The sequence below is a fragment of the Apus apus genome, chromosome 7 (genome assembly GCF_020740795.1).
Source record: "Apus apus isolate bApuApu2 chromosome 7, bApuApu2.pri.cur, whole genome shotgun sequence".
Taxonomy (NCBI): Eukaryota; Metazoa; Chordata; class Aves; order Apodiformes; family Apodidae; genus Apus; species Apus apus.
In genome coordinates, this window is record NC_067288.1 from 27,139,346 (window position 1) to 27,167,252 (window position 27,907).

Consider the following 27,907-nt stretch of genomic DNA (forward strand, 5'->3'; position numbering starts at 1 on the left):
AAACTGAGAGAGGTGAGATTTAGGTTAGATGTTAGGAATAAATTCTTCCCTGTAAGGGTGGTGAGGAACTGGAATGGGTTGCCCAGGGAGGTTGTTGATGCCCCATCCCTGGAGGTTTTTAAGGCCCGGATGGATGAGGTTTTGTACAACCTGATCCAGTGGTGGAGTTCCCTGCTCATGGCAGTGGGGTTGGAACTTCATGATCTTTAAGGTCTCTTCCAACCTTAATGATTCTATGATCCTATTGTTCTGCCTGAACAGCTGTGGTTTCATTACATTACCCATGGTTTTGTATGACAACAACCTTCCTGCTTCAAGCCCGAGCTTGCTATTTTAGTTATTTATATTACTGGATTTGTTGAATTGTTGTAATTTTATGATTTATGACAATACAGTTGAACAGCCTGCTCATAATTTTACTAGTTTACACACATTCCTAAATAGTCTTTACTACTTCAAGGGCATGGGTTGCATTTGTGACCATCTTCTGCTACTTCTTGTGGCTGAATGAGAAGGGGGGAGCTCAGAATGAACATTATTAAAACATGGTAGAACCACTCCTTAAATACACTGGAGCAATTTCAGAGTTCAGCCACGCTGCTTACTCCAGATGAGTACGCATGGTGGCTTTTTTAATGTGAACTATTCATGTGGTCCAGACAGAGCTTACATCCTGTTTAGGAGATGAGAATGTTCTGCTTCCCTTAGGAAACCTTGTAGATTTTCAGATGACATTGTCCACTGGGTGACTGCTTGAAAGAGAAATGGACCTGATCCACTACACAAACAACAAACCCCTGCCCTTAGCACAGCTCCCTGAGCTCTGATCCAGAGACAGAGAGGTCCCAGGACAGCATTCACAGGGGACACATCACTCAAGCAAGAGGCAGCTGAGGCCATGGGACAGCAAAGCAAGGAGACATTCACCTTACACCAAACTGCCCTGGTTTCAACAAAGACAAAAACAATTTTCTTTGTAGTGATTTTACTTTTCAGTTAAGTCTCTTTTAAGTAGAGCTCACTTACTGTGCAGCATGGCAAGGCCTTTCTTTCTGGGGGTTGTAGTTGTCTCCTTAACCAGTAAAAGGGGAAAACCGCATCCCAGAAAAGAGCTGGGATCACTACATGGCAGTGTTTGCTTCAGGATGAGGTTTTCTTCCCCACCCCCCACAAGTATATTCCTAATGAGAAGCTCTAGCAAGGAGCAGCCTGCTTAGAGCAGCCATGTTACGATTCCACAGACACCATCTCCATGCCAGACTGCTGGCTGTCCTAGGGCTGACGTGCTAAAGAACAGACAATATTATGGCTGGGTGAGCTGTTAGCTCACGAGAAACAGCAACTGAGCACACTGCCAGGACATGGAGAGCACTTCAGCTGGCTGCACCTACTGCTGATGCACTGATGTTTCATTCCACATGCCTCCTTTTTCCTCCTTTGTATTAACCACAGCTACTGACCCACAGAAAAGCTCCTGCAGCTGCTTTGCCAAGGGAGGGCAGCTCTTCTACCATCACCACACACTGCCCAGGAGCTGATAGCAGGGGGTAGCACCACCACCATGCCAAATTCAGCCCTTCCCACCCACACACATGGACTTACTTACTCCAGTGGGTCTCCACATCACACACCCTGCCGTTCAGCATGAAGGAGAGCAAGGAGATATCCATGAGTGCCACCTCTCTTCCTCAGCGTGCCAGACCCAGGTCCTGACACTCACTACCCACCTCACAACCACCCTTCTCTTCTCCGAAACATTACCTTTCTCCCCCTCCAACTCGCTATCCAATCACCCAAACAACCCCATACCTGCCCATGTTATTTAATCCCCACCAATCCCTTCTACCCTCCCACCTCATCTCCCAGAACAAGCTGCAGCTGGGCCTTGCAGGGTGGGGTGTGGGGCCACCCCACAGCCTCCCTCCTGAGGGGACGCGCTCTACAGACCTAAGGCGACTTCCCTGGCTCGTGCCACCCCAAGCCAAGTGTCACCAAGAGGGGAGATCGACCCAAGGAAGGTGCACCCCAAGGACCGCGTCACCCTCGGGTGGGTGTCACTCTCGGGCACCTGCTCTCCAAGCAGGTGCATCCCAAGGAGGGTGCAGTATAAAGGAGGGTTCAACCCAAGTCGGGTGCATCCCAAGGCTCTCAGGCAGCTGCACCCTCCGAGGTAACTCCCAGGAGGATGCCACCAGCTGCACCCGCTGGCAGGTGCCCCCCCCAAACCAGGCACACCCCGGTGCACTTGAAGGAGGGGGCCCCCCGAGGGCGGTGCAGGCTGAAGGCTGCGTCCCTGCAGGGAAGGTGTGTCCCCCCCAGGCAGGTGCAGGGCAGGGAGGCTGCGCCCCGAGGGCAGCGTCACCCCCGGGGAGCCGCAGCGGCAGCCGCGGCGGAGGGGCCGCCCCGCAGGGGGTGTCACCGCAGCAGGGGCGCCCCGAGGGCGGCGCCGCGGCGGGGCAGGTGTCACCTCCCGCCCTCCGGCAGCCGCAGCCCTGGCCAGGTGCGGCCCGCAGAGGGCTGTGCGTGCGGCTGCCCCGCACACGCACTCCCCCTCCCCACCTGCCATCGGCGGCGGGCGCGGCCTTCCCCGCCTCCCGCTCCCCGCCCGGCCCGGCCCGGCCCGCCGCTCCTTCCCGCTCCTTCCCGCCGCTTCCCGCCCGCCCAGCCGAGCCGAGCCCAGCCGAGCCCAGCCGAGCCGCGCCGAGCCCGGCCGGGCCGGCCCTGTGCATTGTGGTCCGTCGGCGGGGGGCGAACATGGCCGAGAAGCAGAAGCACGACGGGCGGGTGAAGATCGGCCACTACGTGCTGGGAGACACGCTGGGGGTCGGCACCTTCGGCAAAGTCAAGAGCTGAGTACCGCGGCCGCGGGGAGGGGGCCGGGCTGGCCGGGCTGGGCCCCCCCGCCGCCTCCCCCGCCAACGCGGGGCCGGGCAGCGGCTCCCCCGGCGCAGCATCCCCGGGGGGCCGGACGGGGCTGGCGGGGCTCGGCGCCCGCCCGCGGGGGACGGGGCGGCAGGACCCCCCTTCAGGGGCGGGGAGGGCAGCCGGGGGTCGCGGGCAGGCGGTGGGAGGTGCGGAGCTCGCCCTTCGCCTGCTGCAGCCCCCGGTGCTCCGAGCAGGGAGCACCGAAACTTTCCTTCCGACCTGGGAGGAAGGTGCTGGGGAGCCTGGAGAGCGAACCAGGCACTGACAGGCGACCATCCTAACCCCCCCTGCCGAGGCTGCGGTCCCGGCTGCCCCTTCCTTTCCGAAGGGATTGGCAACGGCTTCGTAGCGTGAGGAACGGGGAGTTAAAGGGGTTTCATCTGCTGCCCCTCTGGACATCCCCGGGTGGGGGACATCATCATCACCCGGGGGGGGACATCATCATCACCCGGGGGAACCTTCCTGCGGCCCCGGGAGCCGCTCCCGCCGGGCTGAGCCCGGAGCGGGCAGGGCTGGGGGGCTCGGGGCAGGGATTCCTCTGGCATTGCTGCCACAGCAGCCAATTCCCATTTTCAAGGTGCCAGCTTCACCTGACTGGAAGATTTCCAAATATCTGCCATTCATTTTTCCTGTCAATTCTGCCGTTGGGCGCAAATTTTGTCTTGGAATCAAGTTTTGTTGTCTTGTTTTGTTGTGTTTTGTTTTTCCTATAAAATATACACACCCAAACCAACGGATAGCTGCGATTCCCAGCTGGAAATGGGTTTAGCCCCAGCCAGAGGAGCAGCTGCTCCAGGTGGTGTCCCCAGGCCCACCAGGAGGTCGCCCACAGGGCTGTGGATGGTGGTGGAAGGGATGATGTGCCTGAACGCAGTGACAGGAGTCTTAAAAAGAAACCCAAATTGACAGCAGGGGAAAAGAACCACCACAACCACCGGAGCTAAATCCACCTGTGACCACTAATAAGGCCCCTAAAAATATATTGCTGCGTTTAATCCCAAACCACAAATTTACTGACTAAATAACGATCGGAATAAATCCTTCTAACAGTAAGGACCATTTAAATCACTCGTGTGTATCAGCAGACCTGAAAAAGTGCTCCAAAGGCAATTTTTTTTTTTCTTTTCTTGTGGATCAAATCAAGCCTGCCAACAATAGTCCTTTTTCCTTAACCACCTTTCAGGAGTAACCAGCACAAACAGCCCCCACACCATGACCCGACTTTGGTAAAAACTGAGAGTTTCCAAAGAAACATTTCAAGGAACATAAAAGACATTTCCTAGCTCAAAATCCTGGATAAGTAGCACCATTTCTGTGTATTTTTCCTTAATATTTTGCCCACAACCGACAGGTGAAATTTGGTCTTGGGACTGGAAACTGAGATGAAGATAGTAGATCTCCTATTTGTACAGGATTTTGTAGCATTTTAATCAAATAAGCTCTAGAAAAACCTGTATTCACCCTGCTTAGCAAGAAACATGAGAAAAGCAAAGAGACTTTTGTCTGAATTGGTTCAAGGTTTGTATATGTTGTGTATAATAGTTGCTTTTTCACTAAGAGGGCTGGTGCCATCAGTGATGTGTTTTCTTCAAACCCTGCCTTACACAAGACTTTGTAAGAGTCACTTCTTCATGCCTTACTCCCCAAGGCTAAGAAATCATAAATTACAATTGTTAAGGATTACAATAATTATGGGAAATGAAAAAAATGGCTATGAAGGGAAGGATTAAGTGGCAGTGGGGTACTTACCAGAGCTGGAATTTGTGGCTGGAGCTGAATAGTCACTTGGAGCTGCCAGAACCATTGATATTGCAGGGAAAGTCCCTGCTGCCCTGTTGGGATGTTTGTTCTGGCTCAGCACTGCCTGGGTCATTGGCGAACTGATCATCCTAAAAAATAGCTAAATGCTGCAAGAGATGGTTAGTTTTAAGCTCATTGAGTTTCTTCATCTTGTGTCTAGAAAGACCATACAAGACACAGACAGGAGCAAATAGGTTGGCAGATGAGAGCAGGATTTTGGTGCTGGTACTGAAATTCCAGCTGGAAATGGTGCTGAAAATGCATCATTTTTTACAATAGAAGAAGGTGGCCCAAGTTGACGTGGTGGGTGTGAATGTGGTGGAGGGATAGGGGGTCCTGTGCCAATGGTCAGTGTTACTACACAGGATTTAGCCAAACACAGAGAGGGCTGGTGATGGTTATTTTCCCTGTGCTCCAGGCCAAAGATAAGGTTAACTTGCAGGAAGCAGAACTGTGGAAATTATCTTGGATTTTGAGTTTAGCGAAGCAATGAAGAAAGGGGGTGGCATCTCCTCCACTGGTGGTTGCTAAGAACAGATTAGACAAATTGCTGCTGTGTTTGTCCTGGGCACATCCCACCTTGCAGGTCCCCAAAGAGCTCTCCCGTGACCACAGTCCTCTCGCGTTGGGGCTCATGGTGGTTGCAGCTTGGAGAACTTCAATCAAAATCCAGTGGTGTAACACAAGTATTTCTCATGGGGTGCCACATACGACGTCCCTTGTTGCCACTTGGTGGTTTGTTACCCACCCTTGTTGGCCACCAAGGTGACCAGTTTGCAGCCCTTCAAGGACTGGCAGAGCTTGGGTTATGTTCACGTTGGTGATGATGGCACCTCCGTGGGCTCAAGTTGGGGTCAGATTCCATCTTCCCAGGCACTGTACCATTGCCACTGAAGGACAGACCTTGTGTTTGAGGAAAATAAATGAAAGGAGGTGGAACAGATGAAGGGAAGGATGATATAATATCTGAGCAAGTAGGTGTAGGGCATAATTAATACAGCCTTGTTAAATATATGCTTTGGATGGATTTCATTTTTAACTTTGAGAAGGGCCAGCACAGCTGATAGGAAAGGAGTTTTCTCACCCCTCGCTAAACTTTTACATTCTCCTGAAGCATTTGCAAAAAATCTGTTTGTGCTACCTGGGCTGCATCAATCATGCACTGAGGGGCAGGCTTCATTGGAAACTACTGTAAAAAATCTTGCTGCCAAGGGGTTTTAATTATTATCTCAGCTTACTGTAGGACAAACACTATTCCTCCTCATCTTTTCTCTTATAAAAAGAACTGAATTAGAAGAGTCTTCTTTCAGCAACTAATTCTATTATTGTCCTTCCCATATTTCCTTAATAGCACCTGATGCTGAAGCTTTCTGGTGCCCAGGCAGTCACACTTGCAAGCAGATGGGGTGGCAGCTAAGGAGACTCACACCGTGTCCCATTTGGTGCTGGTTTTTGGAGTTTAGGCTCAGCATGACCACCTAACCCTTGTGCTTGGGATTTTCTGTGGCACATCGTGTAATGCTGCTTCTCATCTCAGTGTCAAATCTGTTCTCCTTGCTCTGCCTCAGCAGAGTCCTCATTGTTGGTGTTGAGCTGCTGTGGAGCTTACCTGAGTACTTGTCACTGAAAGACAAGACAGATGCTCATAATCCTCTCTCTAATGCTGCTGCTCAGCCCTCACTCCTCCTCTGCTTTTAAGCCAGGGAGGTAGTGGGAGGGAAGGAGAAGGTTCCTCACCACCCCCCGAGACCACCACTGCCCATCCTTGGGGCAAGGAGAGGACAAAGCCAGTAGAGATGAGCCGCATGAACATCCCCTTCCATGCATGTGGGAGGCACAGGAGCTACCACTGCTCCTGATCCCTGGGCCAGATCATCCCATCAACGTGCTCCAGCACATGGGGTCAGAGGCAGTGACTCCGTGAGCAGAGGGAAGGTTGTCCTTACTGCCCCATGTCAAAATCCCTGCATCTTCATACAGGCTGCAGCTGGAGAGACCTGAAAGGCTTAAAAGTCTCCCACCACACAGCAAATTGCATTCTCTCCATCTCTCAAGGCGCTCGATTAGGCTTAACAAGCCACTGGAGACTGAAACAGTAAGATCTCTGTATCTAATGCTTACTGTAAGCAAAAGATGGATTACAAAATAGACTGTTTATTTTTAATTATTAATGTGTTGGAGCTAGCAAACCTTCACAGAGTTACATGATGTTTGTCAAGGATGGGAAGGAGATGAACTCTTCAGCAATGGTACTAAAAACAATAATTATTCATTCCAGGCATGGCCTTTTTTTTTTTTTTTTCCCAAGTGTATAATAAAAATTTTTCAAAGCATGTGCAGGGATAATGCCAGAAGGAGTTGTCTTGAAACAGAGGATGGCAGAAATCAGGAGTTTCTTCCTAGTTCAGCAATAAGCCTCTTTGCTTTGCTGTTCCTTAGTTTCCCAACTGATGGCTTCATGTGTTAGAATTCTTTAATGGAGCTGATTGAATCAAGGGCAGCTTTCAAAGCCCAGTTTCTTGTGCTTGCAGGACAGAAAGAGCAGGGGTAGTTGACCAAATCAACTACTGCTCGTAAAAGACGTGATCTCAAAGACATCTGCTGGAGTTGTCTTAACACCCTTCTATCGTGGTGTCACATTCCATGACAGCCTTGGCCAAGAGAGATCAGTGCCCTTTCTAAGACTACTGCTGGGGAGAAGTTCTTGCAGTGAACAACCCCGTGTCAAGTCCCAGCAAAGCTTGTCAAGCTTTTGTACCTTTGCTTTGCAGAGCCTGGCTTCAGCAAAGCCCCCCCGGCCATAGGGCAGGCCCAGCACTCCCTGCTCTCCTCTCTCCAGGGATGCACCAGGGAAAATGCCTCCTCAGGCTATTTACAGCACTCTCCTTGCACCGCACAAGAGGAATTATCTGCCTCCTCCAGCCCTCGGCTAATCCCTAAATTGCATCTATACTGCAAAGCTTAGTTTATTTTCATTTCATCGAGTAGTTTTAAGTAGTGAGAGGAATAAAATGGACATGCAAAGCGCTGCTTTAATTTTCAAGGGCAGTGAAGTGTTTTATTTTTAGGATGCTCTTACTGAGGAAAGAATCTCCAGCAGGTCTTATCTGGTGGCTAATAATAGTGACCTGGCGTGCCCCGCGCCGAGCCGGCACTGCTGCCCTGCCCTTCTCACACTGCCTGCTTACACTCTTTGCTTCTGCTCAGCTCATCAGAGCCTCCAAAATGACAGTCTGATCATGTAACAACAAGGTTTCCTCCTAATTATTAACTCCTTGTGCTCTGTGTTTTTACTGGCAGGGTAACATTCATCATTAGCACAAATATTTACCGTGAGCAGGTTTTCTGTGCAGTCTTTAAGAAACCATCCGTATGTCACCATTTTTAATATTGCATCAGAAAATACCGAGAAGGGTCATGGCCAGAGAACTCTTGTAGATATAAACACCCAACTGACAGTCTTCAAGCAGTTTCTGCTGATAACTTCACTATGAATCTTGCTTCTTGGGTGCTCTGTCTTTGTAGAGTCTGTTGATAGCAAAGGGATCAACTGCTGAATTCATTTCACATTATTGCTAAGTCGGTGCAGTTCCCCCCAGTGATAGTGGTGCTACTCCCAGTTTGTGGTTACTGTTTCTCCCTGTCCACAGGAGATAAGCATCAGTCACTGCGTGCACATTGTAAAAGTTTGCATCTTTTCTAAAACCAGAACTTGCTCTTGCAGTACAGCAGTGTTCCTGCAGCTTGTCAGCAAACCAAGAAGCGCACGCTTAAGAAAGTATAAATAGAAATTCATTTTAGTAATGCAAATCCTGCAGTCCTATTTTGGGCAGGGAAAATCCCTGTGTCATTTTTTTAAGAAGTGTGATGGTCTAGTTTTAAGACTGGGTTTATAAGGGATCTAATCAACCAATGCATTACAGTGGAGATTCTTCTCTACCAGTATTTCTATTTCTGATTGATCTAGCTTTTACATGCTATAAATCCTTGCAAATTAGCCTTGGGTATGACCTCCTCCAGTAATTCACTGTTTTATTTACTTGAGGTTTTTTTGCAGATAAGTCCCCTCTTCTGTCTTCTATGACTCCACAGGGAAAACAACAGAGACAAAACCCAAGTTTAAAGTATTTCACCTGCTCATCTTTTGTTTGTTTTTTTTTTTTTTCCCTTGAATAGTTGCTTTTGGCTTATAAATCAGAGTGTCTTAAATTGCTTCTATGAATCTTGCTACACAGTATAGTGACTTTGCAACACTTCTTTTTCTGATAGTTGGTGAACACCAGTTGACTGGTCACAAAGTAGCAGTGAAAATACTCAACAGACAGAAAATCCGCAGCCTGGATGTGGTTGGGAAGATCAAACGAGAAATTCAAAACCTGAAACTCTTCCGGCACCCTCATATTATCAAACTGTAAGTATCAAACTGTAAATACTTTCTGCCACACATTGAGCTTCATCCTCCATCTGCAGAGACTTCCCATACATGGTTGACTTGGTTTCAGGAGATGGCTTAGAGCAGTAGAAAATCTTAGGTGTGTAGTCAAGTTTTTGCATGTTAGAGCCACACGTTACTTTTTGAGAGTCTCCCACTAACTTATGGGGGGGACACAGCTGACACTTTGAGGAAGGATGGAAGATGTTTCCTCCATTGGGAGTCTTGAGTTACTGCAACAGATTGATGCCCCTGCGTTGAGTTTGCTCAGCTAAACCTGCTCAAACTGTCCTCTCTTCCATGCAAAGGCCATTCTAAAGTTGTGTAGAGAGGACCTGGGCTTTCCTGCATTAGGATCCTATCAGGAGTCTTTGTCATGACCCCTTCTTGGCTTGATATCTCCAGACCTGAAGCTGCTGAGAATTGTGCCTGAGGAATTACAGCACAGTTAGGCTTCTAAAGGGAAGCCTTGGCCTGAAGTCAATAGGATTTACGTTTTAATGGCCTGATTATCCAGGGTTTAAAGGAACATTTTGTAAAAAATTAATTATTCAGATGTAAGTTTTCAAAGTTGCCACTCTGATGAACCTGAATTTCAGTTGTAAATCAGCACCTGCACTCCCAGCCCCTGGGATTCTTTCTCAATCCCCAGTTTGTGCAGCCAGTCCATGTTAACGAGGCACTCGATAATATCTTTGGCATTTCTATAAAAGAAAGCTGTTGAATGGTAACTGCAAGGCTAAGTTGACATTTAGGTCAGCCTTAAAACTGGCATGAGATATAGCAAATACCTGGGACTTAGAGGCAAGGGAAAACAAATTCTCTCTACAGTTAAATAACTAACCATGTAGCAACTGTTGACTTTAGAGTAACTTCACAGTTCCGTGGATTTATTGGAGAACAGATTGGCATTATTTCATGCAAAAGCCAGCAAGAGTCCTCAGCTATGCATCCAGCATCCTGCAAGTTAACTCCTGTTCACACATTTGTCAGACTATTGCAGCCTAAAATTTAAACCCTGTTTTACAGTATCAGTGTCAATGGTACATACTGCAGTCGCGAAACACAGTGATAAAGGCAAGAGGTGAGGAGGAGACCAAAGTAGATAAACCTCCACTTTCCATAGCTTTTTACATATATATAAAAGAAGTAGTGGGGCAATTAACAGTACCTTAGATGTCTGGGTCGGAAGCACTGCAGAAAAATTAAGTTGCTCTGTGTTGGTTTTTATGGTGGGACCATCCCCTGTTCACTTGCTGATCCTTGAAAATTGTTTGAAATCTGTTTATTTCAAATTGCAACCCACAGAAATTCAGCTGCAAAAGAAAAAACAAAACAAAAACAAACAACGAGCCTAAAATAAAACAGAGAGGGCTCAGCTGGTGCTGCTGTGAACTCCTGTAGCTGCCTTGACCTCAGTGGATCACTGGCACTCTAGAGCAGCTGGGACACCAAAATGCCTTTGAATGGAAGATAAATTTGCAAGTCAAGGGTGATATTATTATTTTTTTTTTTAATTATTTTTTTCCCCATTCTAGAATATTGAGGGATTTAATATTTGAAAAAATAATTTTTGGGGAGCTGATTTTTGTTTCCATACCTTTGCAAAAGAAGCACCCTCTGGTGTCTAAGAGTTCATCTTCTTTATCCTTGATATGAGGGAAACAAAATATTCCCCCTCCCTGTCCCCAGTTAATGAAGCCTTCATTTCTAAAGCTGTAGTTGTAGATCTCAGCAAAAAAAAAGTGAAAGTCAGAACACTTCTAAATATGATGGGATTGTCTGGTAGAGATTTCAGAGGATTATTTAAAAGCTTGAAGGAGAACTGTGGGTCTGTAAAAGAGATTCTTTCATAGACAAGTGAAAGATTATATTTGACATAAGAGATGGAAATAAGAAGTTGAAAGCAATTATAAAATGCAAAGTCCAAACAAATCCTTATTTGAAGGGTTGATATGAAACTAGTAATATGTTCAAAAGCCTTTCTTGGTTCTTAGTTTATTTTTTTCTAAATCTGCTTGTGTTTTTGAAGGTACCAGGTCATCAGCACACCAACGGACTTCTTCATGGTCATGGAATACGTATCCGGCGGGGAGTTATTTGATTACATCTGTAAACACGGACGTGTAAGTGCCAGCAGTGTGTCAGCCCAAACACTTGTGTGGGAAGAAGATGGTGTTTAGAAGCAAAACAACTGCTAAAGGGAACACAGTTAAGGCTAAGGCCCAAAATAGAAGTTGCTTCACAGCGATCCCATCTGGAGTGTCTCGTACCCGGCTCGCACAAAAGTTGCGTGCGGGTTTTTGCAACGTTCCCTCATGTATTTTGATACACAGACCAAAATATCCAAGGGAACGTGTTGCTTAGTGCAAATATTTGGAAAACTAGCATATTTTTGTATCTCTTAACTATGGGTTGCCTGTCAAAACCCCTATGGTTCAGCAGCAGATTTACATGTGCACAGGGCACCAGGGGGGGAAGAGCCCTCGGTGTGGTCTCCATCCTGGCCATTTGCCTCCCCCTTGGCTCCACATCAGGTTCTTTGGAAGCCTTTTTAAGGATGTGGCTTATCTGAACAACATTTTCAAATGCCAGTAATCCTGCTGGGTATAAATCACCTGAGCCCATGAAATTTGATATCATGGTTACAAAGCAAATCATTAATGTCTGGCCCGAGGGCATCCTGGTAGGCAGGGAGCAGTGGCAGGGCAAGGAGATAAAAATGGGCTCAAGGAGACTTCCAGAAAAAGGCTTCAGGTGAAGGATCAGCCCATCACACGTTTCCTCTCTGTACTGCAAAAATCAATACATTTATAATAAATTGGTTTAGATTAGTGTGCTAGTTGATGGATCTGACTCCATTTACTTTTCCACCTACAGTTCTGATTTCCAGCACATTTTACCCATTTGCATCTTTTCAGTGACTAATTTGGGTCTTTGCTGAACTTTTGCTTTCAGAAACTAGATCTTTCATTAAGAGGGTCTTTAGGAAGTCGTCAGAAAAAATAACCAGTCACCTCATAATTTTCAATATCATTTCTGTAATATAGCTCATACAGTTTTACAGCTAATATAGCTATATAGCTGATTAAAATCAATTGCAATTGCAATATTCTGCCTTTAGCTTTTTTTCCCCCAACCCATCTGTCTGTGAGGAATCTCTCCCTGCAGCATCCTCTGCAGTGTTTTGTCCAGCCTCCATCTGCATGTGTTGTGTAGAAGAACTGGTCCCCTTGGGATGGGAGGCCATTGCCTCCTACGTGCCACCCATCAGTTCTCCTTGATAGCTCAGCTAGATTTCGGTTTCTGATTTCATCTCTGGGCTGTATCATTTGCAAACACTAGCACATTATAAAATGCAAGGGGGGAAATCTGCTTCATTTGCTGCCTCCGGTTTACGAGCACCCTGCAATTTTCACTCTGCACCCCAGAACATTTTGGCTCCTTTGCTAAGTCAAACCTTCCCTGGCCAGCTCCACAGGCAGACCAACTTTTAGGACTCTTTCCCCTTGCACCCCTAGGTTGAAGAGGCAGAAGCTCGACGCCTTTTCCAGCAGATCCTCTCGGCAGTGGATTATTGCCACAGACACATGGTTGTCCACCGAGACCTGAAACCGGAGAACGTGCTGCTGGACGCGCACATGAATGCCAAGATAGCTGATTTTGGTATGTGACCCCAGCAGCATTCCAGAAATGCAGCCAGCTCCCAGGAGCTTGCTGGAGCGTGTCGGTGGAGCACGCCTTACAAAACCCAGAGCCTCTTTTCCTAACCACTAGCAGTTGCTTTACCTGCAAAGCCCACAGTTATAAACACCGGCCTCTCTGCAAAAGCAGGGATGGCTCACTGTGGGCATCAAGAAGGGAGCAGCAAGGTCACTTGCCATCTTTTTGTATAATCACCTAATATAAAGATTCAGGTAATTTCTGTTTAAGGCAGACTCAGTGCAGTTAATTCCAGGCTGAGCTGGCTGCATGTGTTTATTTTCATGCATGTCCTCCAGACGTTTGGCCATGTGCTCTTGGCCTCATTTCATTCTACAAATGAGCAGTACCAGGACTTTTCAAGTGGCATTACTGACTGAGATTCATTGTAATAGCTGGGCTACCAGCTTGGTCCTCCTGAGTCCTTCTGAGCAGTGATAAATCCTTTTCAAGATTTACTAATTTCACAACCCCCACTCAATTCCCATATAAAGTAAGTGCTCTGGGATGAATTATGTCTCTTTTCCTCTGTGCTAAAGAAAGAAAACTCTGGGATTTGCAACTTAGAAAAGCAAAAGTAGCCTGGAGTGAATACTCCTTGGTTGGATGTAAAAATAACTATTATTATTATCATCAGATCAGCTCAGAGGAGTCTATCTAAATTGTATCAGCAGTTTGTCTTCAAATTCCACCCCCTCACTTGCTATACCTCCCCTCCTCTGTGCTACACAGAGTCCTCTGGTGGCTGGAGCTCCACATACATAGTAAACATCTTGCTTTTAGGCTTGTCCAACATGATGTCAGATGGTGAATTTCTACGCACCAGCTGTGGTTCCCCAAATTATGCAGCCCCTGAAGTCATCTCTGGAAGGTAGGACATGCCACATCTAATCAGAGCCTGTGTGAGCACACGGTTTATAAATTTGTTCTTGGGATTGGAAACAGCTTTGCACACATAGTAAAAGCAGTGGAACCCTTCCAGCCTGTGTTTTATGTCTGGGTGAATCTACTGGCAAAAATCTGAAAGTTTTCTTGGTTATTACATTTCTCCGTAGCTGTAACAGCAAAGCATGTTTTGCTAAAGATGTTTACTTTGAGGGAATTATGAATAGCAGATGTTGACTGTTTATATTGCTAATTAAAGAGAGTGAAAATTACTCTTCGGATGCAGATACTGAGGGTTCAGATGGAAAGGCCTTTTCAGGCCACCCCCTTCTCTCCTGCCCACCTATAATATAAAACATAACGTTAATGAGGAACAGCCATTCACTAACAGAGGAATCAAGGAGATCTTTAATCCCTTCCCTACACTGTTGAACTCTTGTATTGAAGATACTTGTCTCCTGGTTCCTTAAGCTAGGGGTTTTATTTATGACAGTAGGTTCAACCATCAGAACTTTGTTTTGAATTGATGAATTGAAGGGACAAACCTCCAGTGTGGATGCATCTCCGAGCAGGCAACATGTGTCCAACACATAGCGTGGTGAACACTCTCTGCCAGGCTGAACTGGACTTTATCATGTTGATACAGAAGTGTTACCTCCTGAATTTTACTGTCAGAAACCTAAGTTGCCTATAGAATGTACTTATTTCCCTAACTCTCTCTATAATAACACAGCAAGGGTTGCAAATACAGGGTTTCAAACTGCCCATCTCATCATCTGCCCCATATTTTTGAATTGCCCTTTGCCTGAGCATTAGTTTCCCTAATCCAGTGGTTTTTTTTGCCTATCACTGTAGCTTTCACATACAACATTTTGTTCAAAGTGTGTTGGCAGTGATTATGATTATTTTATCCCTGTTTACACCAGTGCAAGTGTTGGCAGAGTATCCTAGGAATTAGACCAGCATCCAAAAAGCCCTGTTGTGACTACAGCTCTACGTGCAAAAAACAAGTAAATCCTCATGGTCAAGAGGGAGACAAAGCCAGAAACTCAACAGTGACTCAGTAAAACCCAGTGTTTCCATGTCCTTTTCCAATAAAGGCCAGAAGTACATGGTCTTTCTCAGTTCAGATGGGAGACAAAGCACATGGCAAATTAACCCAGGATGCAGAGCCTGGTCGTTCCAAGGATACAGGCAATGCAGCTTATTAACAAGAAAAGTAAGAAAGAGAAACAAAACCAAGCCAATGTGTTTGCTCTTTTGAGGGTAGAGCACAAAAGCAGCAGAGCATGACAGCTCAGGTTTCAGAATGGTAAAAGGGCATCTCATTTGGGCTTCGAAGTCCCATCAGCTGTTCAGGCCATGCAGTTACCAGCAAAAGAATCAGCTTCTGATCTGCTGGAATTGGGTGTGAAGGCAGGACCAAGGGAAGCATCTAGCTGCTTGTTCCCATTTCCAAAATGACTTTGCTGCTTTCCCCAGCCTCAAGCAGGGAAAGTCTCACCCTTGGACAAGCAGAGATGGTGATTTGGTGGTGTTCAGAGAATGACCACATGCATGACTGGTGCTTTTCATACACCATGTGTCTGCTGTGGTGCTGGACAGGAAGAGCAAGTGCAGGATGCCAAGGCATCATGAAGAGTTCTCTGTATTTCCATTTCAACTTCTGTCCACTTCTGCAGTCTCCAGCAGGAGAAGAACAGGGAGCTGTTGAAGTGAGTCCAGAGGAGGCCATGAAGATGATCAGAGGGCTGGAGCAGCTCTGCAATGGAGATGGGCTGAGAGAATTTGGGCTGTTCAGCCTGGAGAAAGGAAGGCTCCAGGGAGACCTTAGAGCACCTTCCAGTATCTGAAGAGGCTAGAGGAAACCTGGGGAGGGACTTTTTACAAGGTTATGGAGTAATAGGAGGTAGGGGAATGGTTTCAAACTGAAAGAGGGGAGATTTAGACTAGACATCAGGAGGAAATTCTTTAGTGTGAGGGTGGTGAGACACTGGCACAGGTTGCCCAGAGAAGCTGTGGCTGCCCCATCCCTGGAAGTGTTCAAGGCCAGGTTGGATGGGGCTTGGAGCAACCTGGTCTAGTGGGAGGTGTCTCTGCCCATGCAGGGGGGCTAGAACTAGATCACAGAATCACAGAATCGTTCTAGTTGCAAAAAAGACCTTTAAGATCACTGAGTCCAACCATTAACCTAACTCTGCTGAGTCCAGTGCTAAACCATGTCCCTGAGCACCACACCTACACTCTACATGATCACAGAATCACCATGGTTGGAAAGGATCTCTGAGATCAGCAACTCCAACCATCACTATGAAAAAAACCCAACCCAAGCCAACCCAACCCAACCCAACCACACACACTCCACCAAAAAACACTCACAAAAACCCCCACAACCTTGGCCACTAGAGCATGCCCTGAAGTGCCATATCTACATGTTTCTTGAATTCATCCAAGGATGGTGACTCAACCACCTCCTTGGGCAGGCTCCTTCAATGAAAAAATTCTTCCTACTATCCAATCTAAACCTCCCCTGCTGCAACGTCTGGCCATTTCCTCTGGTCCTTTCTTTATTTACTTGGAAAAAGAGGCCAAGACCCAGGAGAATCAACAGGAGAAAAATATACAGACAGTGTCATTCTTAAGAGTGTGATGGTCAGGGCTACAAGTATCATGCAAACAGTAGTACTTGGTGTCATCTCCAAGAACTCGTTTTTTAAGCTACAATTCCCATCTCAACACCTTGCCTTGAGCCCTCATGGGCTGGACTATCAACCACCTGCCTCACCTCCAACAGGTAGATGCTGCTCTGTGCAGTGGCCCCAGCCAGAAAACCAGCCAGCAGTTGCTCATGAATCATCAGCATTTCCTGGTCAGTACCAATGAACCACTTGATCTGTAGAAGCCAGCACAGACAGACACCGAGCCTCGCTGACCTACCTCAACCATCTCTTTTTTTCCAGTTTGTCCTTCTGCAAACCCTTCTGCACCCAGACTCATCTGTGGCCTTGGCCTTGTACTTACCTGCTCACAGGCCATGAACTTAAGGGCAGATTCTGGTGCCATCTTCTACACATTTATTCCAACCCAAACCAGTCTGTGACTTGATGATCCTATTTTGGTAGGATGGTACAGCCTGACGGTTGGCACTGCCTCCCAAAACCTCTGAGAAAGCATCAGCTGTAGCAAAATAAATAAATAAATAGATAGATAGATAGATAAATGGAGCAAGCAAGCAGCAACAAACCCTGTATATTTGGGGTGACCCAGTTGGTGATGCCAGGGAGTGCATTCACAGCTCATGGGAAGCAGGAGCCAGCCCAAAATAAAAAATAAACAGGCTGAACAATGGGATCTGCTGCTGTTTCATCTGCATGAACAGGAATTGCTGGCTGAGCCCTGGGGGTGAAGGAGCAAACAACCTGGCAGAACTCTTGGAAATGTGGGGGTTGGCTTTTTGAAGGGCCTGCTGGAGGCAGGGATGTAGCTGGCCATCCAGAGGAGTGCCAGCAGCCCATGGTCCTTTCCCCTCACCCCTGAATGATTTTGGTTTAGGTGTTGGAGATGAGAGTGGAAGGTCTTAAGGTCCAGGTTGTGACACGGCTTAGTGAAGAGGGGGCTCTGCACCACCATAAGATAGGTTTGGGACATCCACGTGAGCAACCCTGGGGTGGGCTGCAGCTCTGGCCCCCGGGGAGCTGGCAGCAGGTCCCCAGCTGGGCCAGCAGTACCTGCAGCCTCCGTGAGGAGAGGAGGACAGGGGTGACACCTTTCTCCTGCCCTTACCTTCACGCAGGCTGTACGCCGGCCCTGAGGTGGACATCTGGAGCTGCGGCGTCATCCTTTATGCCCTTCTCTGTGGCACTCTGCCTTTCGACGACGAGCATGTCCCCACCCTCTTCAAGAAGATCCGGGGAGGGGTGTTCTACATCCCAGAATACCTCAACCGCTCCGTTGCCACTCTCCTCATGCACATGCTGCAGGTTGACCCCCTCAAGCGAGCAACCATCAAGGACATCAGGTCAGCCCCGGTGGGATGGGGTGGGCTGGCTGCGTTTTGGGGGCTCCAGGATAGCAGGGGCAGAGGACAGGGACTGTCCTGGGTGTCACCTGTTGGCAGGTGGGCAGGGTGATTTACAGGAGCAGTCAGCTGATCCAGTTGGTTTTTGTCCCAAGTGATTCAAGGAGTATTTGGGTGCTGAAGGACAGGTTGGTCCTGCTGGCAGTCGCTGATGAGGAACAGAGGAACAGGGTGATGATTTCATATATATATATATACACAATATATATACTTACATTATAAAATTGCCTAAGAAACCTCTTAATAGTGCTTAGCAAAACCAACTATATCATGCAATAATCCAAAGAACTTAGAATCCACCAGCCATTTTTCATTACTGTATTTCAAGACCACCTCCCTCTGGTTACCTGTTCAGAATAAGAGTCATTGTTGTACTTAGTGTCTATCCCATAAAAAAGGAGGAGAAACACAAGAATTACTAACTTAATCCTTAAATATTAGATACAGTTTCAAATGTGAGCAATTGGTCTGTCTTTAAATGCAGAGTTTGTACAGTGAGTGAGTGCAGTGCCCATGAACCTTTTATCTGCAGGCATCATTGCAGAGATTCAAGGTAAAGGAAACAAACGGGCTCCTAAGCAGATATTTGTGCCTTCAGGGGTCATTAGAAGTTCATGGCTGGTAGCAGGACTTCAAAATTCTCACAATCTGAGTCATTTTAGAAATATTTTGTAAAACTGGAGCCCGATACACACTTTAGGAAATATATAGTAACCATTCCATCTAGCTGGTGTGCTCAGCAGGTATGTAAATGGTACTGGGACTTTCAGGAGTTCTCAGGTTTTTCATGCATTTGCAATGGGTGGCCTTAAGTTTACACCTTGAGAAAAACAATGTAAAATGCCTTTTTTATTTCTTAAGTCCTTAAGACTAGAGGATTTATTTAATTACATGTTAGAGCAGCAGCACATGTGGCAAGATTATGGCTGATATGTTGAACCTACAGACAAAGCTCCCTGTGGCATTTAGCCACTTAATTATCACGGACTTTAAAACAGCAGGAATCAGGTATCTGGATAGTTCTGATGATCTGCATCTCTGACAGACCCATAGTAATCCAAAAGCGTGGGCATCTTGGAAGTGCTGAGGTCTTTCTTCAGAGCCAGGTGGGCAAGCTGCCAGGCTTGCAAAGCTTCATCATCATTGCAACACTGAGGGGACCCAACCAAGGCTGGGTTGAGCTCCCAAATCTGTAGCTGAGGATTAAATCTTAGCTAGACCAAGCGACAGGAGGTGAGGTATCTGCAGCCAGTTTTGCATCCCCATCTCCCATGCCAGAAGATTCATTTTGGCCACCTCCTCTCCAGTTTAAAAAGTGCTCCTCTTCTAGGAGTGTAGACCCGATTTTGTTTGCCAGTGCTGGCATGGCTTGGCTCTGGCAAGAGAGGATTTGAAGTCACCCTGCTAGAAACACAATACTTATTCCTCAATGAAATGCTTTAACCACCAAGACACAGCTGCCTAGAGGCTTTTGAGGAGAAATCCAGGGACTGGTGGCAGGGGTTGCCCCAGTTTACCTTGCACAGGGCTCACAGCGGCTCCTCTCTGCCTTTCTCCAGGGAACACGAGTGGTTCAAGGAGGAGCTGCCCAGCTACCTGTTCCCAGAGGACCCTTCCTACGACGCCACCGTCATCGACGACGACGCGGTTCGGGAAGTGTGTGAGAAGTTCGAATGCACCGAGTCGGAGGTGATGAACAGCCTGTACAGTGGTGACCCTCAGGACCAGCTGGCGGTGGCGTACCACCTCGTCATCGACAACCGGAGGATCATGAACCAAGCCAGTGAGTTCTACCTCGCCTCCAGCCCCCCCACCAGCTCCTTCATGGACGACAGCGCCATGCACATCCCTCCCGGCGTGAAGCCGCACCCCGAGCGGATGCCGCCGTTGATAGCGGACAGCCCCAAAGCGCGGTGTCCTCTGGATGCCCTCAACACCACGAAGCCAAAACCCTTGACTGTCAAAAAGGCCAAGTGGCACCTGGGAATCCGCAGCCAGAGCAAACCCTACGACATTATGGCCGAAGTGTATCGTGCTATGAAACAGCTGGACTTCGAGTGGAAGGTAGGGAGGCCTGGGGCTCCGTGGTGGTGGTTGTCAAGGGTGGTTTCATGAGCTGAATTGCTCGGGGAGGTTAGTAGTTATGGTTACAGCCTCACCTGTTTCCAAACAAATACCCATACCTTGTGGTCATCCCTGATGTGATCATCGTGTATTCAACCACACTGAAGGAAGGTGCTAACTGGGGTTCTCCAGGGTGTTTATTTATGGAGTGAAATAAGAGTTTTCTTTCTGAGTGCTCTGAGCCTCTGGCTGGAAAGATGATTCTGCCACGTTTAGCTGTGGGGATAAGAGGAGCCAGTCACATTTCTAATTTTAGTGGCTAATTCCTCGCGAGGTCAACTTGAGTGCTCCTGAGCAAAGTAGCTCCTGTTATTTCTGCTTGGGTCCTAGCAGTCGTGTGTCCTGAAATGCCACAATGTGCAGCTTCTTAAAAGATGCAGAGATGAAGCGCTGGGGACAGGAATTCGTACCACTGACATGGTGGCATTTTCCTCTACGGAGACAGAGCAGTGCCTGTGGACCAGACACACCTTCAGACATTATTGCTTCCCTTGTTCAGGGCTCAGGTTCTTGAAGCCTGATGTAAGCCCAGGTGACAGCTGACACGGTACTCACTTCAGATATTTCTCAGAGCTACCCAGGATTTAGTCGCAGTCTTTTTCAGAATCCGATTAACAAATCCCTAAGTTAGTCCTTAATGTTTGCTGCTGAGCCTGAGTCCCTAAATCTTGGTGCAGTTGCTGAGGTGAGCTCTTCTGAGTCGAGGCAAAAAACATGCTAACATCAGGAGCAAGGTAAGGAGAATTTCAGCCCAAATCTTCATCACCAGAGGAGACCCCCACCTCATCCCAGGTCCCAAGGGTCGTACAACGTGAATGCCACTCTGCTGCTTCTTCAAAGCCTCCTATCAACTTAGTTTTGATAATATTACATATATAAAGCCAAGTAGTGCCCAGAAGCCAGAAGCACACGAGATGGACCATCTCCAGATGCATATGCCTACACCAGCCAGACATTTGTTAGCTGCACGGTTTTGCAGGGAGCAAACAAACCTGGTGTATTTTTGGTACAGCTTCACAAACCAAGTCAGCCCAACGTCTTCATGTGGGTGGCAAAGCTTGTTTTATACGAGGAGGTTTCACAATAGCTTTTCCCCACCCTGAAAATAACTTCAGATGTGACTCTTCATCAAAACAGCTTTCCCATTTGTGCAGTCGCTTCGCAAATGTAGCTCAAAGATCTCATTGCAAACGAGATGCAGCAGATTGTGGGGTGGGAAGAGGCAAGAGGGAATATGCAGCTCGAGGCTGATTCATGAATGCTGAATTTAGCTGCGCCGATGGGAGAGGGTAACTCTGCCCAGCTGCCCTGGTTACATGGGCATGGTTCTCATACATGAGTCCACCAGTGGACTTTTTGGCTCATATTGCTGCTGGTGAGGGAGAAGCAGGATCAGTTTGGTGCCTGGCAGATGGGTCAGGGCAGCTTTGTTTGGCAGCAGCTGGTGAAACAGAAAGCTAAGAAGCATTTTTAAAGACAGGAGGAAACAGGATATGAAGCCGTTTGCCTGATTTTGTAGGTATTGTTCTTCCTAGAAAGTGTGCTTTTGTTAAACATGTCTTTCTAGCATTTAGAAAGAAATGAGGAAAGAAATGTTCTTCCTGCTACCTGAAATGTTACTCCTGAAAGCCAGTGTCCTGTTGCAGGTGGTGAACTCCTACCACCTCCGAGTGCGCCGCAAGAACCCAGTGACAGGCAATTATGTGAAGATGAGCCTGCAGCTGTACCAGGTGGACAACCGCAGCTATCTCTTGGACTTCAAAAGCATCGATGGTAAGTGGGAAGTAGTGCAGCATGGGATGTAAACCACCCCATGTGCCAAGTTTGGCACCTGAAAAAAAAATCAATCATTATTCTTTGCATTTATGAAACGCTTATGCAGCTCTTTCAAGGCAGCAAAAGCCCTTTTGATCCATTTGTCTCCACTGCTGTCACCAGTTCCTTACCAAACGTCTTGCAGATGCCAAACCAGCGCTGCCTTCTTCTCGTTTTTCTTTTTCCCTTCAAGATGAAGTGATGGAGCAGAGGTCTGGCTCATCCACGCCGCAGCGCTCCTGCTCCACCGCCGGCCTGCAGCGCCCGCGCCTCAGCATCGACGCCGCCGCCGCCACCGAGTGCCAGTCCCTGATGGGGTCCCTGAGCGGCTCCTTCGTGGGCAGCATCCCCTCGGCCACGCCTCGCCTGGGCAGCCACACCATGGACTTCTTTGAGATGTGTGCCAGCCTGATCATGGCCTTGGCTCGCTGACGGGTGGCCCCGAGGCACCGGTCCTTCCACACATGGTGTTGCACTGTGAGGATCTGGTCCGACTTGTCCGTTCCTTGTTTCTTCTGCTTCGTTCCTCCTCCTCGTCCGTCCCTCGCCGCTCTGCAGCCCACAACGCAGAGCAAATTCCAGACTCAAAACATCCTCCTCTCTAACAAAGCACTGAGGAAATTAAGAATAACTTTATTTCACTCCTTATACTCTGGTGAAGTGTATCCAATCCCTTTTTTTCCCCCCCCTTAGTGAACCAAGCGGGAACTGTTGGTGTGGCTTTAAAGTGGCAAATGTATCACTGAGTTTTGGGAAAACACCCTCCCCCCTGGTTCATCCTGAGTTAAGATGGGAGCTGTGGCTCTTTGCCCTTTGGTGCTGTAGGCAGCGTGCAGCAAGGTTGATGTATCCCTGTTGCTGTGCAGGGGCAGGATGGGCTGAACCCGGTCAGAGAGGTCATCGGGTGCTGGCCTCTGCTAACGCTTTCTTCCTAAAACTAGCAGCTGCTTAGACACTTCTGCATTAGTGCAATATGCCATCCCTCCCCTCTGGTTTGTCTTTTTTTTCCTGCTAAAGATGGGAAGGTGGGATGTGCAAAGGTCCCATTGCAAAGCCTCCACGTGTCAAGTCTTTGCAGAGGAGCATCCCATAAGATGCTTTATCTCCTTCTCCAGGGAGCCCTGGGCAGCACTGACCTGCTCATGGGGAAGGTTTCTTGCTTTTTTCCAGCCCCTCCAACCTGCTCACCCCTGCACCAGCAGCTCCAGGGGCAGAATCCCAAGCAGGATTCAGATGAGCCACCCGAAAACCCAGCGCTTAGCCCTCCATGGACCCGAGGGTGGGGATCACGAGTGCAGGGTGAGAGCCCGCAGCATCGCCCAGCTCCAAGGCACTTACCTCTCCTCTTTCCCACAGGAAGCCTTCACCCTCTGCCAAGTCTGCCTTCCCTGCCTTCCCCACTCCCAGCTTCGTGCCACTGGAGACTTGTTTTCCATGCCGAAATGCTCTCCCATCCCACTGCTGGGACCTTCACCACTCTGTGGATAAGGCAGGGAGATCTGGATTCAGAGCTTTACTGTCTCTTTACTACTGGCTAGCTGAAGAATAGGATTTTCTTTTTTAAGACAAAACTACAGGGATTTTTAAAGTTAAACTCTTGTTATTCCAGGGTAAACCCTAATGCACGTGTGACTTCTTTGTTTAAAAGAATTATTATTTTTTATTACAATTATTATTTTTTATTACAATGGGCAGCGCTGGCATCTGCGTGGCTTTGCTCTGCTATTTAATTCCATTTACTTGATTTCAAAGGAATGTAATAGTCTAATCAGTCAAGGAACAAATGCTTTATGAAAACTGCCAAAAAAAATCCTGGGTGGGATTTTTGTTTGTTTGTTTTTGTTGTTGCTTTAAGAAACAAAGCAAAGGAGAACTTTTGCTGGTCCCAGGTATGCAGTCATTCAACTTAAAAAAGATTTAATTCACCTTTTTGATAACTTCTTCTGACCCAACAACGTTTTTTGCTAGTTTTTTTTGTACAGTTGCACTTTAATTTATACTTTCTACAAGTTTCTATGACGAACAAGGAAGAGAACAACACATGAAGCCTTTTTGTACTAATCATTTTAGGTAACAAATATGGGATACCTTTGCCATCTACTGGCAGTTAAATGGACATTTTCAGCTTGGGTTCCCTTTTTTTTTCAAAAAAGCACAAAATTGCCTTACTTTTGTTACAGATTAAACTTGGATTGTCACTTAGGTGACTTTACAGCTCCAGTTTTTCCACAAGTTAGAAACCTTCCAAAAAAAAATCATCAGTTTTGCTGCTAAGTTCTCATACACCAAAATCCAACGCAGCAGTGGTTGGATTCTAAACCTGGCAGCAGATCTGTTTTGTTTTTAAAAGAAGTACTGGAAGTATTTGTACTCCTAGGTTTTGTAATGAGCTTTTTAATATATTATCATTAGTAAAGACATACTTTGGGGTGGAGGATGGCTTTGGTGCTGTGCCTGGTGGCTCTCGGATGATGCACGTCTCTTGTGCTGTGGTGTGAGCAGGTCACATCTGGTGAGGATGGAGAATCCAGACTCCTGTATGCAAAAAAACCCCCAAACAACCCCACCCCAGAGCCAAAGCTGAGCAGCACCAGCTCTTTAGCAGCTTTTGGATCAGCATGGAGACCCAAGCAAACGGCCCTGAATGGTTTTGGGTGCTGGAGATGAGTTCCTTTGGAAAGAAGCAGGAGGAAGCAGCTGAGCAACCATGGGGACAGACATGAATTTCCATCCAGGAAACAGCTGGGAGTGTCCATACCCCTGCCATGAAAGGTATCTGAAACGTTAAAGGCTGCTTAAATCATCACCCACAACGGAGCATCTTGGCAAGTTGCTTGTCCTGGAAACACCTGTAGCCCAGTTAAAGGGCTGGTTCATCAGATATAATCTGGGGTTCAGAAGGATGTAGATGTACAGATGCCTTGCCTTAAAATAACACTTGTCCTTTGGGATTTCCTCCCCAGCAGAACTAATAGTATTAAACAGCAGCAAATGCCCTCAGGAGGAAATATTTGCTTCCTGGAGGCGGGTGGGATTTCTAGGTTGCAGGATAAGCCCTTGTGGCACTTGGCATCTTCTCAGACCCATGTGCAAATGCTAAATCCTTCATGGATCTGCAAAACCAGTTCTGCCAAGGAGGCAATAAAAGCAACTCAGTTTTCCATATGGAGAGAAGGAAAGAGATGAAGCAACTTCCCAACTTCCCTGCTTGATGTCAGCAGAGGCAGTGAAGCAAGTGGGACTGATGGAAGTACCTCCTCGATGAGCACATCGGATTAAACTGCCTATTACAGCCTTACCCAACTGCACGCTGCATTTTGAAACGTTCCAAGAGGTTTTCCTTCTTTTTTTTCCTTTTTTTAAAACTTATTTTACGTTCAAATAGGCTGTTTTCTGGTTCCCAGCTGCAAAGAAGCTGCTGACCTCCAGCTACATTTTCCGGAGGAAAAGTTTAACTTTCACACTGTTACACTGTGGTCAGTTCTTTTGAGTTACGCTGGTCCATGCACAAGCATCAGGAAAAGCAGGGTAGACATAGTTCAACTACAGAAACTTGAATTAATCCAAGTGCAATTCTTCAAAAACCACTGGACAACTGGGCTCTGCAAGCCACAAACTCACCCAAACTTTGCTTCAGCCCAAGGAGGAGAGAGGCAAAATGCAAAGGAATGAGTTCAGTTTGGCTCCAGCTCCTGGATGAGTTAATTCAGAAATAGCTTGTACTGTACTATTTGGCAAATGTGTATGTGTGTGTATATATATATATCTAAAGTAAGTAGCATCCCTGTCACTGGCCTCTCAGTTTCAGTTGCCCAGCAGGGTAGGTGTATGCCCTGGACTCCTGCCATCGCACACACTAATCTCGGAATGTGAGAGGACCTGGACAAAAGGGATGATATTTTTACACCATCATCTAGGTAAAGCCCCTGAGTAGCTTAGCTGACCCTGTCGGACCCAGCCCAGCCTCCTCCAGGGGATGAAGGAGCAGTGGCATTGGGAGCTGAAGCCCTGGTGCCAATGGAGTTTGGGGCAGTTTTGTTTTCAGGACTCGGAGCTGAGCAGGGCGAAGGCAACAGGATTTCTTTTTCTCTTTAACAGGTTAGAAATGCATCTTCAGCATGTGTCAAATTTAGCATTTCATAAGGAGCGTCAAAGCACAGGGGTATATATGGGCAGTGTTGTTAAAACTGAAGCAACTGGTCAGTATCTGCTGTATATACACTTTTTGTGTGTGTGATTTTAATGCCACTCATATTGGAATAGATGAAGTTTGAACAAAAGAACCATTCTGTCTACTCCTTTTCATTTCACTGCTCTTTACCATCAGTCCTCTTGTGTGCACCCATACAGAAGGAAGACAGACCTATACACAGGACATGAAATTGTGCCTTCAACATGCACTGGGACTGCTGGGAGTCACAGCTTTATTTCACAAGGTGCACAAATCCCCCTGCTGACGCAGAACCCAGCAGTGAGACACAAGGACCGTGGTCTGAAATACTTGAAGCACCATTTCTTGTGCAGTTATTTGGCTTCACCCTTTTCTTACCTGGGACGAGAGGGGGAAGAAGAATCACACATCCATCCCGTGGGAGGAGCTGAAAATCCTCACTCCAGCTCCTGCAGTATTTCACTGGAAAGCTGTAGGATCCATTTTTGTTTCAGATGAATGATGTACCCACTAGAGTCACCTTTCTTGCTTTGGTCTGGGTGCTTTCCTTTGGCTTCCTTAGCCCTTCCTGCATGTATTCCTCTTCATCATTCACTTACAAAAAAAAGCAACAATTTCCTGTAATTCTGAATTTCCAGCCTGCCTCGTGGCCCTGGAGTTAACAATTCATTCAGAGGTACCTCACTCCCATGCCAGAGGGATGAACTGGGTTTCACAATTCCCACGTTACATCTACTGACCAAACACTGGCTTCTGCTGAGAGCAAACCTGGTGTTACTTGCATTTGACCCACATGTCTTTGCTCATGTTTATCTTCAACGTTAGGAGAACTGGAGGGTAAATCCGAGCTCTAGGGGCAAAGCACCAATTCATTTCTGGTGTTACAAAAAGTCTGCTTTCAACAAAAGCCTCAAAAGCTGAAGCTGCCTTAATTTAAAAATCAAAGTTTATTTGTAAGAGTTCTCTCTTTTGTTGGTTGGTTTTGTTGTGTTTTTTTTTTTTTTCAAGTTTTGAAATATTTATCCTCCTCTCACGAAGCTGTGAACAGATCCTGTAGACATGGTAATATTTATTCCTATTGCTGAAAGCATGATTATGTGTTCTGTATCATGTTATATTCATGTGTTTTGTACCTCAATGCATTTGTTGTTGTTGGTTTTTTTTTTAATTTTTAAAGCACAAAGCAAAACTGAATCCCAAGATAACTGTAGTGTCCATGGCCCAGCACCTCTGGGCAAACAAACCTCAGCTCCATGTTAAAGATGAACCTGACTAGTCCATTGTAATTTTTTGTTCTTACTATAAAGAGTATTTATGATTTAATTTTTATTTTTGTTAAAAGAGTGAACTTTAAAAAAGCTCTGAGTATAACCATCCCTTCAAACATATAATTAACATGAAGCTCAGAAAACAATACTGAGCTCTCTGAATATTCCATCCTCCTTAGCATTTTGTATTTAGCCAGCTGATGGGCTGGAGAAGGTTTTGTTTCCAAATTACTTGCTTTAGTACTTTCTGAATGTAGCTGTTGTGGAAGGGCATGGAGCCCAGGTTCAGTTTTGTCCTTTGTGCAATTACTGTGCATTTAGATAATCACAACGAAGCCTTTTACCTTCCATTTATGGCGTGGAAAGTGGTTTTCCGTGTACTGCGCTGCATGCGATAGCTGTCTCCATGGTTGACATTTGCACTTTAATAAACTCAGAGATGAAAAGAGACAAGAATAACAAATCCTTAAAACTCACTTATGGCACAGTCCCTCTTTGGAGGCTGGGGGTGGCTGGTGGAGCTTCCCTCTAGCGATGCTCCCGGCACATCCTGGCTGCGGAACCATGGATGCCCCCCACCAGGGCTTGTGGAGGGCAAAGGGGCAGGGAGGGGAATTAAAATATATCCACAAATAACAGAAAGAGTTTCCTCAATCCAGAATACATGGCAGGAGCCAGGCCCAAAGGTTTTCTTGTGCATCCAGCAG

General features: G+C 47.0%; 1 protein-coding gene and 1 long non-coding RNA gene across 4 annotated transcripts; one reads left to right on the top strand and one right to left on the bottom strand.

Moving 5' to 3' along the window:
• Positions 1–2,459: 2,459 nt before the first annotated feature.
• PRKAA2 (protein kinase AMP-activated catalytic subunit alpha 2) lies at positions 2,460–22,193 on the top strand. Of its 3 annotated transcripts, none has more exons than XM_051624602.1 (9): positions 2,460–2,823; positions 8,995–9,136; positions 11,190–11,283; positions 12,679–12,823; positions 13,643–13,730; positions 17,538–17,762; positions 19,382–19,886; positions 21,593–21,719; positions 21,955–22,193. In XM_051624602.1, exons 3-9 carry the CDS (start codon positions 11,224–11,226, stop codon positions 22,191–22,193), a joined length of 1,389 nt encoding a protein of 462 aa, XP_051480562.1. In that variant the 5' UTR covers positions 2,460–2,823; positions 8,995–9,136; positions 11,190–11,223. The 3 variants fall into 3 exon arrangements, with proteins under 3 accessions (XP_051480562.1, XP_051480560.1, XP_051480561.1); XM_051624600.1 differs by having other exon boundaries at positions 2,667–2,848; XM_051624601.1 differs by lacking the exon at positions 2,460–2,823 and adding an exon at positions 8,633–8,729.
• LOC127386915 (uncharacterized) lies at positions 4,335–17,611 on the bottom strand. The gene is made up of 3 exons (XR_007890016.1): positions 17,528–17,611; positions 10,329–16,921; positions 4,335–8,365 (listed from the first exon to the last, which is right to left on the bottom strand). It is a non-coding gene; the product is annotated as an uncharacterized LOC127386915 (long non-coding RNA).
• Positions 22,194–27,907: the final 5,714 nt, after the last annotated feature.

Coding starts and splice junctions, on each gene's coding strand:
- PRKAA2 (XM_051624600.1), top strand. CDS start 2,755: ATGGCCGAGAAGCAGAAGCACGACGGGCGGGTGAAGATCGGCCACTAC. Junction 13,731..17,537: donor CCTGAAGTCATCTCTGGAAG/GTAGGACATGCC, acceptor ACCTTCACGCAG/GCTGTACGCCGGCCCTGAGG. Junction 19,887..21,592: donor AGCTGGACTTCGAGTGGAAG/GTAGGGAGGCCT, acceptor GTCCTGTTGCAG/GTGGTGAACTCCTACCACCT.